General features: G+C 37.7%; 1 protein-coding gene across 1 annotated transcript; it reads left to right on the top strand.

The window, feature by feature from the left end:
- Positions 1 to 1,677: 1,677 nt before the first annotated feature.
- On the top strand, positions 1,678 to 2,332 carry LOC145130764 (uncharacterized). Its single transcript, XM_079065532.1, has 2 exons — positions 1,678 to 1,906; positions 2,019 to 2,332. The coding sequence occupies exons 1-2, from the start codon at positions 1,678 to 1,680 to the stop codon at positions 2,330 to 2,332; spliced, it is 543 nt and encodes a 180-aa protein (XP_078921658.1).
- The last annotated feature ends 15,826 nt before the right edge of the window (positions 2,333 to 18,158 follow it).

Raw genomic sequence — 18,158 nt, forward strand, 5'->3', positions numbered from 1 at the left:
ATCATCAGATTGAGGTGAGTATTCTCACTATACTATGTCGGATGCTAGTTGTCTTTGTGATACTTGCATGGAAGACCCCTGGGGTAGCCCGTGGCATTTGAATGAAAGACCATGGGGGTAGCTCATGGCAATTGCATGAAAGACCATGGGGGTAGCCCATGACACTTTGATGTTAGACCATGGGGGTAGCCCATGGGATTTCAAGGAAAGACCATGGGGGTAGCCCATGACACTTGGTTGTAAGACCCTGGGGGTAGCCCATGTCATTCAAGGGAAAAGACCATGGGGGTAACCCACGACACTTATATGCAAGACCATAGGGGTAGCCCATGGTAATGTATGTATGGTATGTGGAATTTTGGGAAACTCACTAATCTTCGTGCTTACGGGTTATGTTTAATTTTTTTTCAGGTACTTCCGATTCGAAGGGGAAGGGTTCGACAAGATCACACAACATCCATCCGTGTTCTGCATTTTATGATTTTGGATTGTACTCTGATAACTATTTTCTACATTGGCATACTTTTATGGTTTTTGAAATGTATGGTTGATGGTTTTGGTTGATTTAAACACAAAAACATTTACTTAGTATTTTTGGGACATTATAGCTACAAAGGGATGTTACGAAATTACTCTCAACATGACTTCAATGTACAACAAGAAATCTCGACTTTTTACAATGGAATTAATGTTTGCACAAGACAACTTCTGGACTCCCAAGGTTCACTCACCAAGAAAAACCCGAAGACTAATAAGGAGTTAATTGAAGAATTTGCAAAACATTCTCGGGAGTACCATAATCATAGAGAAAATATCACGCGAGGAAGGTCGAATGGAGATGGAGCATTGCATCGATTAGCAGCGATCAATGCTAAACATAACACTATGGATCGTAGCATAAAAAGATGAACCAAACGATACATGCAATCCAAGTCGGGTGTGACAATTGTAGCGGGCCACATCTTACAAAAGATTATGATTTGGATGAGAATGAACATAAGAAGGCCCAAGTTTGTTACTCGAGTGGAGATTGAGATGACGAAGATTGGAGGAAACCGAAGCATGAGTGGAAGCCATACAATGAGTTTAAGAAGGAGAAAGAAGTTTATGCAGCAAGGGAATTGATTTTTCCAAAGAGATCAACTGACTCACGAAAAGAAACCTGACCTCGAGTTGATGCTAGCTTGTTTTACCAAGGCATTTGAGAAGTGAAACAATGACGTGGAAGTTGCCATTAAAAACAACATGCCACTCTCATAAACCAACAAGCCTCTATTCTAAACATAGAAAAGCAAATCGGACAATTATCGAGGCTTCTACAAGAAAGATTGTTGGGCACATTACCGAGCAACATCGATCCCAACCCATAAGCTCACGTCTTAGTTGTTACGATAGAAGGAAGTGAGAGGAATGAGACTTTGGTACTTCTTGAAACCAAATAAAAGCCTCACGACCCACAACCCGAAGGAGTGGAAGAAAAGAAAGAACAAAACGATTGTCCAGTAACCACAACGTGGTATGTGCAATGCCCTGTCGTGGTCAATGGAACAAAATATCGATGAATCGTTTTTTAAACCATATCATCCACCTCTTCCATACCCATATCGAGAGAAAATGTTCCAACCGGAATAAGAGAATAAACAATTTATGAAGTAAGTGAAGTCTCTCGTAATCATCATGCCCTTCATCGAAGCCATAGCTCAAATGCCAAAATATGCCATGTTTCTAAAAGATCTTATTAATAATCATAAAGAGCTGGAGAAAGGTTCAAAGGTGACACTTAATGAGCAATGTTTAGTAGAGATTATGAAAGACATTCCAACAAAAATAAGGGATTTGGGTAGCTTAATTATACCTTGTGAATTTGGCAATTCCACGAAGACTAATGCACTAGACGATTCGGGGGGTTAGTATCAACTTGACGCCTTATTCCTTCTACAAGAGACTCAATCTACCGTAGTTGAAGCTGACAAGGATGGCCATTCATATGGTGAATCAATGTATTATTTACCCTTCAGGAATTGTAGAAGATTTTTTGGTTAAAATCGGAAAGTCTATCTTTCAAATTGATTTTGTGATTCTAGACATGAAAGAAGATAAAGAAGTACCAATTATTCTTCGGAGACCATTCTTAAGAACCGCCATCGCTTTAGGAGACAATCACGATTCCAAGCTTACCTTGAGAGTGTGGTCGGAAGAAATCACCTTTGGAGTAAGTCAAAATGACAAGTTTTTGCAAGCAAACAATGATGAAGCGTTTTTCATAGATAGTGATGATGAAGTGGTGCAAGAAGATGAAAATAAAGATTCTAATGATCTCATGGATTTCTAGAAATTAATGAAGGATGAAATTAAAGCATGGAATGCGCCGAAAATCGAGAAGAAACACACTAAGTTTAGAGCTTCAGTTCTGATCATTTTGGAGTGTCAAGTCGTCACATTTTCCAAGCCTAAATTGGAATTGGAAGAGCCAAACGAGGATCAAGAGTATAAAAATGAAAAAAAGGCAAATGTGATCAACGAGGCGAAACTTGGCAAAGGAGATGAAGACATGGAAGAGATTAGGATTAAGGAGAAGGAAAAGAAAATGGCTAAAGCTGGAGAGAGTCATGGAGTAAAGCGAAAGCATGAGGAAAGAACGAACTCAAAAAAAGGAGAACACGAAGAAAGCATATAAGTGGCGAGTTGTGGCTTACAATAGAAAACGACTCGAGATGAAGTTGACATGGAAGTCCTGCTCCCGACTGTAACAACGTAGAGAGAGAAGGCATCCGACTCATGACTCCTACAAAAGAAGCGCTTTCAGGAGGCAACTTGTGGTTTGATTTTCGTTTTCCTTTGCTCTCCGTATTTTATTTTCGTCTTTATTTTTTTTCTAGGATATTTCACTTGTTCGAAAATTTTCTGACGTTGTTATAGTGAAGGGTATGCAAAAACGTGTTCGTGGTATGTCAATAATGAATTTTAATGAATAAAAAAATGGTTTTTAAAATCTACGAAATCTACGACGTGGTACCTCTATGACCACGTCGTGGCAGCTGTTTATGGCCCGATTTCAAAACATGTTTTTTAAAACACCACGACGTGGTGGCACTCTTTCCACGACGTGGTAACTAATGAACAATATAATGATTTAACCCAAATTCACTGTTACTTTTCACCCATAAGCACAAATACCACGACGTGTTTTTGCCTTTGCTCCCTTTGAACTTTTCTGCAAAAATTATTCTTTTCTTCATCAATTTGTGTTTAATCTTCCACCAAGGTATGATTTTTGTGACCTAATCTACTTATTTTTGAGAATGATGCATTTGATGTAACGCTTAGAAATTTGGTAAGTTTCACATGTTATCCCTAATCGAAAAAGTTTGAAAAATGGTCCTTCATGCTAGTACGCGGGGCGTACAGGGTGGTACGCTTAGCGTACTAGCCTGATGTTTGAATCGCGCCTTCAGAAACGTACGCGGGGCGTACGTGCGTTTAATGAAAAACCTAATATTAGGGTGTTGCACCCTATATAATCCATGTGATAGCCTCTTTTGGAAATGTTTACTCAGCCTCCTTACTCTTGAAAACCCTAATTCGTCCATTTGCTTTGTGAGCTGCTCTTGAGCCTTGGTTTTGATCTTTGGTGGGTTTTGTGCTCTTTTAAGTGATAGAAGAAGAAGTAGAAGACTCATTCCTTGGAGGGATCTTAAAGATCCAGAATTAGCTCCATCTTTTGGTGACTTTTGAGGAATAAAGTCCATACCTTGTCTACTCTTTGCTTTGATCTACTCGTTAGCTTGTTATGGTCCTTTTTGGTCCCTTTTGGTTGGTCTTGATGAGTTAAGGCCATTTTAGAAGCTAAACCTTGTAGATGTAGACATTTTGAGGGTTCCTTAGACATAAATATGCAAACTTTATGATATTGGTGGTCTCATGCATGCATTAAGTCATTTGTTAAGTCCTTTTGAGCTTTAAGAGCCTCATTAAGCCTTGCATGCACGTAAAGTTGGCAAATTTACATGATAAACCACCTTAAGGAAGTCAGATCTAAGTGTTGGAGTAAAGTCTTAACCATTTAGGAGCTGAATGAGTAAGTTGGCCAAACAGGGGGAGTACGTTGGGCGTATAAGCTGGTACGCCGTGCATACAAGCCCTAACGCGGGTACGCTTAGCGTACAAGCTGAGTATGCCCCGCGTACTCAACCGTGGGCTTCGGAAGTTGGGTTTTTCGGTATTCGGCCCATTTTGGACCTTAGGAGTCTATGGATTTATTTTGGGCCATTAGAATATTGTTTTGGGCTAAGAATATGTCTGGACCTTGTTTAGGGCCCATGAAGGGGTTTGGGACCAATTTGGAAAATTGGGCCACAGTGGGCCTTGGGTCATTATTTTAGAAATTAGGCCTTTGGGCTTGGGCCTTGGTCCAAATATGGGGAAGGGTAAAAAGGTCTTTTTGTTGGGTTTTGTATACTACAACATCCTATGGTGCACATACAACCCTAAAAGCTTTGGATCTATGTTTTCTCTAATTATACATGCATATGGTTTCCAAAGCTTTAAGCCTACAACTAGCATACAAATAACATATGTATAATAAGACAAGTTTTAGACATACCTCTTGATGTTGTTGATGTTTCTAGAAAGACTTTGGCCTTTAAGAACTTAGTGCCCCAAGTGTTGCACCTCAAATGGAATCACAACTCACCTAGGACAAAGGTGACTCTTGAGAGAGAATTTCCATGCACCAAAAAACACCTCCATGAACTCCAAGAACTAGAAGTATGGCGTTTTTAGGTTATGGAGCTTATATTTATATGTAGGATTCCAAGAGTCGTGGATATAACCCAAATCCATACCCATGGGTTTTATGATCCATGATTCATGTAGCCCAACTCTTTATTGTATCCATACGTAAACTTAGTCCAATATGAATCATAAGCCCAACACATATAAATATAACCAATTACCATAATTAGTCCCCATATATTTAATTAGTCTCTTTTGATCACTAAATTAATTCCAGACTAATTCTTGATCAACACTAATTAAATCATATGATTTCATATTAATATATTAGAACTAATAATATATTAATAAATCATATTTAACCTCTTCTCAAAAGTCCATCCTAACAAATTGTCATGATGTTATGCAACCTAAATGGACCATGCTACTCTCGGGTCGAGTACATACCAATAATAGTTATGGGCTTAGACATCTAATTCAACAGTCTCCCACTTGGATAAGTCCAAAACTATTATTGCAAATATGAATCCAAAATCCCGACTAGCAATCGTAGCTCTTAAAAACCGATGTCGATCTCTGACCTAGTCAATGACGTGTCCATTAGATAAGGGATCATATATTCCTCCATTCTAGATATCATATGGACTGAGACATGGATTATAATCATTCTCTCTGTCCATCTGTTGTTTCCCGATTTCTGATTTATGACGACCGACTAACTAAACAAATCAAATCAGTCCAGGCCCGTCGAACACTTAGGGTTGTCATCACTAAATGATCGAGGGGACCACAGATATCGCTTTTATCCATATGGGGTAAAAGGAACGGATAAACTTCGACCCAAATGCTCGCTTGTACTCACTCATCAAATTACACACAACGATATGTTTTATAACATCCAAGTTACTGGTGCGTTTACATATGCCAATGTGCAACCGACTCGCAACTACAACTCACACGTCTCTTTTTGAAGAATATAAGATATTATCGTCTGATGATCACTCGTGATAAAATCCATGAAGTGATTCAAATGAGCGTGGGTTTAATCCAATACTCGAATCTTATTCCAGGAGCACTCATGAATACTGTAACTATGTATAAAACATCTAGACATAATACAGACCCATTCATGACAGTCTTGCCTCAATACCTACTTCCAAAGTATGATTGACTGTGGACGGTTTGAATAACCTAGTTATTCGGGAAGTCAAAACATGCAAAGTGAAACACAAGAATAATACTAATCCTACATGGCCCCAAAACTTTTGAGTCATATTGATTACTCATTATTGATTATATAATGTTTCAAATAATCAACTTAATACTTGAACTAAAACAATAGTTGTCCCATGCTACAAGCATGCATACTATGTTTACCTATGGTCCTTTCTTTGTGGAATAGATCAATTGAAAACATTTCAATGATGCTCATTTCACAATTCCAAATCCTTATGACAAATGTAACAATACAAGATTCTTTGCCATTTACTGAAATGTGTTAGATTCTAAATTCTGATCCTTATGCTACAAGTAGCAGGTCAAAATTCTGATCTTCGAATCATGCGATCGAAATCCATCTTCGCGATCAGATTCATCATACTCTTCTTCTAAGCTTCCTCTCCTTTTTCGATTCTACAAAACATCAAAATGTGACCTAGTCACATCATGTAATAAGAATCTCCAAATAGGAACTTAATAGAGTTAGATAGTGGACTTTACTTGAAGCATAGTCAAAATTTTGACTTTTACCATCCTAGTGAACTTTCAGGTAAATAAGGCAGCTTCGCAACCAATGCCCCTTCCTTTGGCAATAGAAAGATATGGACTCTATAGTAATGGTACATGGGACCATCTCAGACTTAGCCTTTCTCTTTACCATTTGGTCAACCGGGTTGACTATGGCCGATCCTTTTCCATTGGGAAGAGAAGACTTTTCTGGACTTCCAATGTTTCCATTCTCAATGTCCATGAAAGTTTAGGAACTAGATCTTCCAATCAAATTTGTTTTACCAGTGCTCCAAATCATTTTTGATTCAGCAGCAACAAGCAAATAGGTAAGATCATTAAGGGTCATGTCGTGGTCTGTCACATAGCAGTCCTTAATGAACTCACTATATGACTCGGAAAGTGATTGAAGAACCCAGTCAACAGTCAACTTCCTTGAGACTTCGACACCCAACTCTCCCAGCTTGTCAAAATGTGACTTCATATCCAAGATGTGAGTACATATAGACACTGCTTCCCAATAGGGATTGAGTGACCTTGAAATTTTCAAGAACTTGTGGGTTAGGGAGAATAATTGTAGGAGGTGGAGGAAGTGAAGTATGATTTCCAGTCCCATTAATGCACAACAAAGGGATTAATCTTTCACCTTGATTGCCATTTGGGATATCATCTTCATTAGGAAAGCTTTATCCAAAAGGATAAGGAAGACCATAGTTGTCATAACTAGACATCTATGAGGGAGAAATTCAAGTTTAGTTGATTTAAGTCCTTAATATAACACCCAATATGAAATATTAAGGCTAGGACCTAATACAATATTTTATAACTTGGAAGAGGGATGCCGTAATCGAAGCTACAAAATATTTGAAGGTAGGTAAGTGACGATTTACCAATTTCCACCATGAAAAACATAATTTAACATTAGGTTTTGAATGAATTGAAACTCCTAGATCTTTTGAGATTCATTAAACTATTCAATGGCATGTTTAAATCTCGACTGTGCCTTTCAAGTTGGTGACTGGGATGCCGAGGATCACAAACAAGGAGTGAATAACCATGGAAATTAACTTGGTACACTGAATGTTACAACCACCTAATCAATGTGCCGGTTAACCACACACGCTCCATTGATCTATGATTAACATCAAGCTACCCTTTGCCACACATTGTCAGTCCCAGATTAGTGTGCCGGTTAACCACACACGCTCCACTAACGACTTAACAAGGTGCAAAGTGCAATTTCATGGGTTAGCACCAAATTCACATTTTACTAAAGTAACTAAGATTGGGAATTTAATAAAGTTTAGTTACTTTATATTTATCATTATACTTTTAATGAAGGGAGAATTAATGTCCTGTCCTACCCGTTCGGCTAACGACCCTCCACCAGTCAAGGAAGCGGTGGGTGAGAGTGGACACCCATTAAACTGCCATTTTATAGGCAGTAACCTTATACCCTCCTTATAGACCGGCTTCGTGAATGAGGCCTACTAACGGTAAGACTGACTTACTCTTATACATATATATAACTACTAAACCTATAATATTATAATAGTATAAGGGTTGAATTTTAAACTTTTAAAATTCTAAGGGCTAGAATTAAAGTATACATGGGGAGGGGGACTTTATAAATTCCAAAACTTGAGGGCAAGTTTTGAACAATTAAAAAACTCTTGGTTTCCATAACTTATGAGTTTAATATGGTTTTTATGGAAGAATTTTCAAGTTCCATAACTTGAGGACAAGTTACGGAAGACATAAAACTATTTTATGATGACATTAAAATAAGACCTTTCATTTTTTTTCATAACCTATGAATCTTAATGAACTTTTCAAAGAAAAACTCTTCATTTTCCATAACTTGAGGACAAATTATGGAGTTCATAAAAACCATTAAGATCAAATATTCCAATTAACACAATATTTTAATAAGTTTTCCATGATCTAGATTAAACTCATAATAACAAGATAATTCATATCAATTATTTACAAGAAATTAGTCTATTACGTAAACTAATAAAATCTTGAAACTATGACAATTATCTTTTATTTGGATGAGGATAATTACTTTCACAACATAAAATCAAATTTTTATCAAGAAAACATTTTATAGTAATTATCCAAATCCAAATTAAGCCAAGAAATCCAAAAATCTGCCAGACCCGTCACCACCTCGTGGTAATTTTTACCACCTCGTGGTGATCAGGCGGAGTCCAAAAAAAAACGATTTTTTAGATTTGAAAAAATAACCAAGGATCAAATATAATAGAAAACAACTCATGTCTCTGATACCACTGTTGGGTTTTGTATACTACAACATCCTATGGTGCACATACAACCCTAAAAGCTTTGGATCTATGTTTTCTCTAATTATACATGCATATGGTTTCCAAAGCTTTAAGCCTACAACTAGCATACAAATAACATATGTATAATAAGACAAGTTTTAGACATACCTCTTGATGTTGTTGATGTTGCTAGAAAGACTATGGCCTTTAAGAACTTAGTGCCCCAAGTGTTGCACCTCAAATGGAATCACAACTCACCTAGGACAAAGGTGACTCTTGAGAGAGAATTTCCATGCACCAAAAAACACCTCCATGAACTCCAAGAACTAAAAGTATGGTGTTTTTAGGTTATGGAGCTTATAGTTATATGTAGGATTCCAAGAGTCATGGATATAACCCAAATCCATACCCATGGGTTTTATGATCCATGATTCATGTGGCCCAACTCGTTATGTATCCATACATAAACTTAGTCCAATATGAATCATAAGCCCAACACATATAAATATAACCAATTACCATAATTAGTCCCCATAGATTTAATTAGTCTCTTTTGATCACTAAATTAATTCCAAACTAATTCTTGATCAATACTAATTAAATCATATGATTTCATATTAATATATTAGAACTTATAATATATTAATAAATCATATTTAACCTCTTCTCAAAAGCCCATCCTAACAAATTGTCCTGATGTTATGCAACCCAAATGGACCATGCTACTCTCAGGTCGAGTACATACCAATAATAGTTATGGGCTTAGACATCTAATCCAACACTTTTACCCTAGTTTGGACTCCTAGGGTGAGTCAGGATCCAATTATTAATTGGATGATGTTTTGTGATTATAGCGCATGGATTTTTAGCGGGCCAGCAGCCAGAATTTTAACCGTGAGATTCAGTAGTGCGAGGTGAGTTTCCTCACCATGTTTTGCAGGTCGAAGGCACCAATGTTGGTCCATGATTTTGTTATGTTAGGATGCTAGATGTCTGCGTGACTCTTGCATGTGTTATGTACTCGTATGCTTACCGGGCGGGGCCCGATGACCATTTTGTATGCTACGTATCTTTGTGATTATTGCATGTGTTATTTTTTTATATCTTTATATGTTTATATGTATAACGGGCGGGGCCCGGTGACTGACAGATCTGTATACCAAACGGGGCTCGATGTCGGGCGGAGCCTGATGCTAGGCGGGGCCCGATGAAGGGCGGGGTCCATTATATTTTTATTAATGTATGTATGGTATGTGGTATTATAGGGAACTCGCTAAGCTTTGTGCTTACGGTTTTCAGTTTATGTTTCAGGTACTTCTGGTTCCAAAGGGAAGAGCTCGCGATGATTGCAGAACACACACCACTCGATTCCGCTTTTTATGATTTATTCTGATTATTGTTGATGTATTGATACAATTTGTTTACCTTGGTTTTATGACAATGATATGGTTTACTATTCTATTAATCTAAATATGAAAAAATTTCGGGTCTTATTTTTGGGACGTTACAAGTTGGTATCAGAGCCTTGGTTTGAGGGATTCGGACATACTCTCGGGTGTGTCTGAACTCAAACTGAGGATTTGGTAAAGTTTTTCAAAAAGAAATGTATTTTTAAGAAAAGAGTTTTCTAAGACAATAAAGGGTGTGGTGCATGCAATCGACCGAGCTCAAGTAAGTTTTCCCAAAATACCCATACATGTAAGCTGATATGATTTGATATGTGGATCTGTGAATCGCATGCTAGTTAGAGTTAAGGACTGACTCAATACTTGCATGATAGAATGCTAGGAGAGGTGTCGTTGTATGCCTATTGTATGATCTTGTTGATTTGCATGCTAGTACTGATTAGTCAGTGATAGGATGACCTGATTTAGTGATGCTTGGTTCTGATTACTTGATGCTCGAATGCTGTTTGTTTTGTGATTTTAGGAGTTCTCACTAGCTTCAGCTAACTAGTAAGTGAATATGTTAAGTTACATATTGTTGGGACTAAATAATTTTAGAAGGTTTGGTTTTAACACTATTGTGCAACTCTTGTTTAAGTCCAACCGTTGTAGTATGAGACCTCTCATTCGAAAAATTATCTGGTTTTGGTGATATGTAATCGTATTCGTAAGCTAGTTAGAGGAAGTTAGCGGGAGTTCCTTCTGCAGCTGATGGCGGAGAGTGGTGTGGAGTTTGCCCTAGGTAAACCTAGGATGAGATCTAGTGCTAGGAGCCTTGTTTTGATGAGGGTTAATTGCATGGATATAAGGTGACTTGGCGGATTCAAGGCAACCCTTGAGGAAAGTACGGATAGATGTGGAAGGTAGTATGGGCCGGTACAACTGGAAGCAGAGGATCCGTACTCGAGTCAAGGAGAGATGCGATGAAACCATGAAGCTTGTAGAGTTTGTGATCCCTTGATATATTCTGAAACGATGACATGGGATGATTTTGTGACCAGGTTCAGGGCTGAGTTTGCATCGGTGATCGAGGTGCAGCAGTTGGCGCGAGAGTTTCAGGATCTCTGCCAAACTACTGAGACGGTGGCTGAGATCACCATGATGTTTCGGGAAAGGGCACTTTTGGTTCCGCAGTATGTGGCAGATGAGGAAATGAAGAAGGCGAGGTATCACGAGATGTTGAGGAGCAATATTTGGCAGTTTATGAGTCGAGCCAACTGCAAGACGCTAGAGGATATGATAGCGAGGGGTAGGGAGAGGGAGATTGATCTGAAGATGGAGAAGATGAGGAAGCCATATTATGTGTCGAGTGCTGAGGGTTCAAGCAAGAGGCCCATGGTATCTGATTTCAGGATGAGAGGCCCACAGGGACGGAGCCGTTGTGGCATGTGCGACAAGATACACGGGGGAGTGTGCAGGGTGGGTGGTTCGAGCTGCTTCAAGTGCGGCCAGACAGGTCATATTAGCAGTGATTTCACTTCTACTACTACCACCACCCGAATATCTGATCTTATTTGCTTTCATTGCAATTAGAGGGGCCACAAGAAGGCCCATTGTCCGAGTTTAGCTGCAGGAGGACCGGTGTCAGCACCCACTCCTGCAACTCTTTGGATTACTGACGGCCGCCAGGGCCGGACGGATGCTCCTATGGTGAAGAGCATAGCTTTTCAGTGGACACCCGAGGAGGCACATGCAGCTCCCGACATGGTGGCAGGTATGTATCTTCTCCTTATATCTTTATTTATATCAACTTGCCTATTTATATTTATGTGTTTTATTGTAGGATCGTTCCTCGTGAACAGTATTTATGCTTTGGTGTTGTTTGATTCGGGGCCTACCCAATCATTTGTATCGCTTGCACTTAGCAACAGGTTTTTTGGAGCTCCGGGGAGCTGGATTGTCCATTAGATGTCGAGATCGCGGATGATATATCTTTTCGGGTTGCGAGGGTTCATCGATGTTGTGCTCTCCAGTTGTTCAACGAGGAGTATTCGATTGATTTGGTTCCCATCCCTTTGCATGGGAACAAGGTTATTTTGGGTATGGATTGGCTGATCCCCAATGGTGCGGTGACCGATTGTGAGCAACAGTTAGTCCGGATTCGAGATGCTAGTTGTCTGCGTGACTCTTGCATGTGTTATGTACTCGTATGCTTACCGGGCGGGGCCCGATGACCATTCAGTTTTCTATGTATCTTTGTGATTATTGAATGTGTTATTTGTTTATATGTTTATATGTATACTGGGCGGGGCCCAATGACTGACAGATCTGTATACCGAGCGGGGCTCGATACCGGGCGGGACCCGATGACGGGCGGGGCCCATTATATGTTTATTTATGTATGTATGGTATGTGGTATTTTAGGGAACTCACTAAGCTTTGTGCTTACGATTTCTAGTTTATGTTTCAGGTACATCTGGTTTCAAATGGAAGTGCTCGGGATGATTGCAGAGCACACACCACTCGATTCCGCATTTTGTGATTTACTATGATGATTGTTGTTGTATTGATACAATTTGTTTACCTTGGTTTTATGAAAATTATATGGTTTTCTATTTTATTAATCTAAAAATGAAAAAATTTAGGGTCTTAATATTGGGACGTTACATTTGATTTAGAAGAAGAAGGGGGGATTTTTAGTATAGGGTTTGTCAAATTAGAGTTTTTAACTACTGAATTTGGTATGTATGATATGCTTACGGTGTTCAAATATAACCTAGTGATAAACCCTTTGAATATCATGAAATGGTTTTGGTCAAACAGGTCCTCGATGAAGAACCCTAGTCTTCGATGCACACCACAACGTGGTAAATGCCTCACTACGACATGGTTTTTGGGCAACTCACCTCTTGTTTTGTTTTGTTATCTGATCAATTTGGGGTGTTTGGGATATTTTGTTTCTGCATTTTACAAGTAATGACACCTAGAAGAAGACATGTTCAACAGCCCCAAGGTCATGAAGAGAACCCAAATGATCCACATTTACACCCGCTTTATCACTTTCCAACCAATTTTTCAGCCGACCATTTGATTAACTATAACAACCGCTTCAACTGGCTTTACAACAGGGACTTTGTAGTTTTGCCTAATTTGACAAAAGTATTTCTCGGAGATGGATGTTCATTGACATGTAAGGGGTGGAGGAATTTGTTTATCATCTCGGAACCTGTGTATAGAGAATTGTGTGTGCAGTTCTATGCAACAATCAATTTTGAAGAGAACACTATGGACCCACACTATCGACATACACTATCTTTTCAACTAGGCAATTAGGTTCAGGAGTGCAGTTTCAGCGAGTTAGCATGGGTACTAGGGATATATGAACATGAGGACACAAGGACTCGAAACTTTGTCATATTTCTAGCAGTTGGACATCAGGATTTTCCAATCGAAGTGCAAAGTTATAAGTTGTGGACTTCTATTACCAACGGGCTTCATGATATGGGAACATCACAAGAGATCACAATCCACTCTCCAATTCATAGTTTTCTCCATCGCCTTATTACGTATAGTGTCAATCACAGGAGATATGGAGACAAGGTCCCTAGCTTGGACCTCTTTTATTTATGGAGTATTATTACACTGGGGGTGTTGTGCAACATCCCTTATGCTATTGGTTGATTTTTGTCTGAGAAACCTACAAAGTCACGAGAGGGTAGTCCTATTTGTGGTGGTCATTTGGTTACGAGGCTTGCAAAGTGTTATGGGATTTTAAACCCAGCCACATTACAAACTTTGACACTCATCCATAGTTAGCGCCTCACATAGAGAAAGTTAGAGACCAAGAAGATTATGGTCAATTTTGGTTTTCGGATTATACCAGGTGATGAGCCAGTCATACCAATAGGAGGAATGGAGGAGCTGGTACAACAACCACGTACAAACAGGAGGAGACTAGCCGAGACACCGACCCAAGATCTCATTTGAGATATACCCATGGGGGTGGGGCCTTTATTGATCCTTTTTCAGTACAAGTGGCATTACATGGACAATATGCGTGGGGGTATATCTTACATGGCAACTTCACTTGATTTGATGAAACGTTACATGGGGATTGTGCGACCAAAACACATGTCATCACAGTTTCCTTAGAACACTACATGGCAGGAGTTATGGGCACCTAGTGGAGATGGAGCATGACCGAGCGGGACTCGTCAGTCAGACGATGAGGACGAGCGATTCTATCCTTTTGGTATTTTACGTTTTTTGCTTAGTTTTAGACTATTTTTATTTTATTTTGTGTGGTGTGTTTTTATTTTTTTATTTTGTTCTATAAACTTGAATGATTTTCCTTATTATTACTCGATCTTATTTTGATTGTGATTTCACAGAATTTAGAGAAGCTAAAAAATATGTTTAATTTTAGAGGATAAGCCGAGAAAGTTAATGGTTAGATTCGAGAGGCATGATGAATAATAAGTGTGGGGTGTGATTCGAGTACGAGAGATATTTTGATGACTATGTAGTTGAAAAAAGTTTAATCAGAGTGATATGATGTTTATTAGTGGGGAGTGTTAAACTAGAACAAACCACAATTTTATACACTTCACTTCTGAAATCCACGCATGGTAATATCATTGCCACACCATGGTGCTACATCTGATCACGATTTTCCGTTCTCAAGTTCTCGTCGCCACATCATGGTCATCATATAGCTACGATGTGGTAAAAGTGCATTGTTATTTCTTGCTAATTATACGAGGTACGCCATAGTCTGCTTTCTTAGATACATTTTTTGGCACTTTCCGAAGCAGTTCGGTCCAATTTTCCCGCGAATATTTCAAGATGTCAATGCCACCCACGACAACCATTTTATCTCACCACTACTATCCCAGGGGATTATGTTCCTTTTTCTCCCTTTTAGCTTTTATGCGCTTTAATTTTATTATGCATACAATGGGGACATTGTATGAAATAAGTGATGGGTTTCGAGCCTAGTCAAAGACCAAAATCACGGCAACAGAAAATAACAATTATGATATAATAAACTCGAAACAATAGATCTAACTCAACAATCTATGCAACTTATCGGACATAATAGAATATAATCATACATTTGCTTTCTTAGTAGGTTTCTTCTTTTGATGAACCAATTGAATGGACTAAAGAACCCAACGGATAGTTCCTCTTCTGAAATCGCACCTAAGAAACAAAGTAGAAGAAGATCTAAGCAATCCTCGAATTGTGAAATGCAAACTAAAACGAAAAACTCGATTATGAGATCGGCCACGATGTGATGACCAAGGTGCCACGTCGTGGGAACTGCACTTCGAGATTCTTTAAGGTTTTGAGGGTACCGAACTTTGATAGCTAAAATGTATTTTTCACAAGTGTCAAAAACACATTTGGAGCCTTCTTTATATAGGGAGGTGATTTGAAACCCTAAAGATAATTACCATATATAATAATTATTATTTATGGAATTCAAAAACAGTCTGGAATATTCTATATTACATTATTTTCTAATTATCTAATTAATTAACTAAACAAGTCCATCATATAAATATCTTTTCAGTTCTGCTTTATTTTGTTCTTGCATGTAACTCAAAAGGACATTGCTATTTATAATAATATTATGGGGCTTGTTATGTCTATGGACACTAATCTCCATCAGCTCCCACTTGCACTTAGACATGAACAATTGACTGGTCTAATACTTACTAGGATCAACAGTGAGTGACAGTCCAATGCTAATATTGTACTTACAACAACATTGCTATAAACAACCCTAAGACTAATAGCTTCAAATTCCTTTGATCTTCATGATATCTTATTATGAACTAAAGACATGGATCTAGGGTCAATCTCACGGTTCAAGATTATGTTTCCCGATACCGACTTATGGTGGCTTTCAGACTAATTGTTGAACCTAATCAACTCAGTCTCAGCTTGGCAAGCATTTATTTTCAACACAAAATCAACCGGGGGGGGGGGGGGGGCAGAGATATCTGTTGGATTAATGTATAAGTCCATAACTATATTTGGTATGTACTTGACCCGACCTGGCATGGTCCATTTGGGTTGCACTTCACCGGCACAATTTATATGGATAGTCTTTTGAGAATAGTATATTTACGATTTATATTAATATATTATAAGTTCTAATATATTAATATGGAATCATATTATTTAATTAGTATTGATCAAGAATTAATTTAGAATTAATTAAGTGATAAAAAAGAACTAATTAAATATGGACTCTTATATATATGGAATGGGCCAAGTTCATTTAGGTTGGGCTAAGCTTTCATGGATGGTCCATGGAGCTTTTAACCCATGGATCTTATGTAAATGAAAGGTCATGGGTATTAGGGTTTACATGGATGTAACCCTAATCCTCCATAATATATAAAGGGGTCCTTGGCTCACAAAATTGGAACAAGTGTGTGAAAAAAAGTATGGGCCGATTTTAGTGAGCATACATATTCTCTCAAGTTCTTCCAAGGTGTTTTGGTGATTTGTGATTCCACTTGAGGCTTCCACACTATTGGGGCTAAGCTCTTAAAGTTCAAGACTTCAAGCAACATCAAAGGTATGTCATCTAACTAGAACTTTGTAGTATAGTTGCTTCATAATATGCTAGTTAGGATGAAACCTTGGAATATTGATTATTTGCATGTATAATAGAGAAAACATAGATCCAAGGTTTATATGGTTGCATGTACACCATAGGAGTGTTAGAATGCTTAAAACCCAACAGTGGTATCAGAGCCATGGGTTGTTTTCTGTTATATTGATGCAAATGTTTTATTTTCAAAGTTGGAAAAAAAAAAAGAAAAAAAAACATGACGTTTGTCAAATTTTAAGATAATTACTTGTTTTTGTGAAAAACTAATTATTTGTAAAATTTGAATCATTTGCTATATGAGTTGAATTAGGTCAAATTTAGTAAAAGATAAAATGATATGATTATTTTATTAGTTTTAAAAGTTTGATCTAAAGAGTTTTTTGAAACCTCCATAAGTTATGGATATGAAAAGGTTTTTAAAAAAAATTGATTCAAAGTTTTTTATGGAGTTACAAAACTTGGTCTTAATGTTTTAAAGAATTCCATAACTTGTTCTTAAGTTATGGAACATGAAAAGTTTCATCATAAAACAAGTATTTAACTCCATCAGTTATGGAATCCAAAAGTTTTCAAGAGTTACAAAACTTGCCCTCAAGTTTTGGAATTTGGAAAAAGTTTTTTTATGATAAAAAAAAAGAATTGAATTCTAAAACTCTTGGGTTCATAACTTAAACAATTAATTAAATGGTTTTAATTTTGAATTTAATAATTGGAATTATGATGTTTTTATTGAATAATTCAATTAACTCTTATGGACTTTATTAATAGATAATTAAAGTGTTTAATTAAAAGAGAATTAATAATTCCATAATGACATGGTTTAAATTTAATTAAATTAAGAGTATAGTTTAATTAATAGATTAAACCACCAAGTATTTTAAATGTCTAAAATACACCCTTATACTATTATAATATTAAAAGTTTAATATATTATATGTATAAGAGCAAGTCGTCTTACCATTAGTAGGCCTTATTCACGAAGCCGGTCTATAAGGGGGGTATAAGGTTACTGCCTATAAAATGGCAGTTTAATGGGTGTCCACTATCACTCACCGCTTCCTTGACCGGTGGAGGGTCGTTAACCGAACAGGTAGGACAAGGACTATAATTCTCCCTTCATTATAAGTATAATGATAAATACTAAGTAACTAAACACTTATAAATTCACAATCTTAGTTACTTAGGAAAATGTGAATAAGGTGCTAATCCATGAAATTACACTTTGCACTTTGTTTAAGCTGTTAGTGGAGCGTGTGTGGTTAACCGGCACTCTAACCTGGACTTAACAAGGTAGGCAAAGGGTAACTTAATGTTTATCATAGTATCGTTGGAGCGTGTGTGGTTAACCGGCACATCGATTGAGGGGTAAATATTAAGGGTACCAAGTATATTTGCATG

Source organism: Lactuca virosa, chromosome 8 (assembly GCF_052849685.1).
Source record: "Lactuca virosa cultivar CGN04683 chromosome 8, Lactuca_virosa_CGN04683_v6, whole genome shotgun sequence".
NCBI lineage: Eukaryota > Viridiplantae > Streptophyta > Magnoliopsida > Asterales > Asteraceae > Lactuca > Lactuca virosa.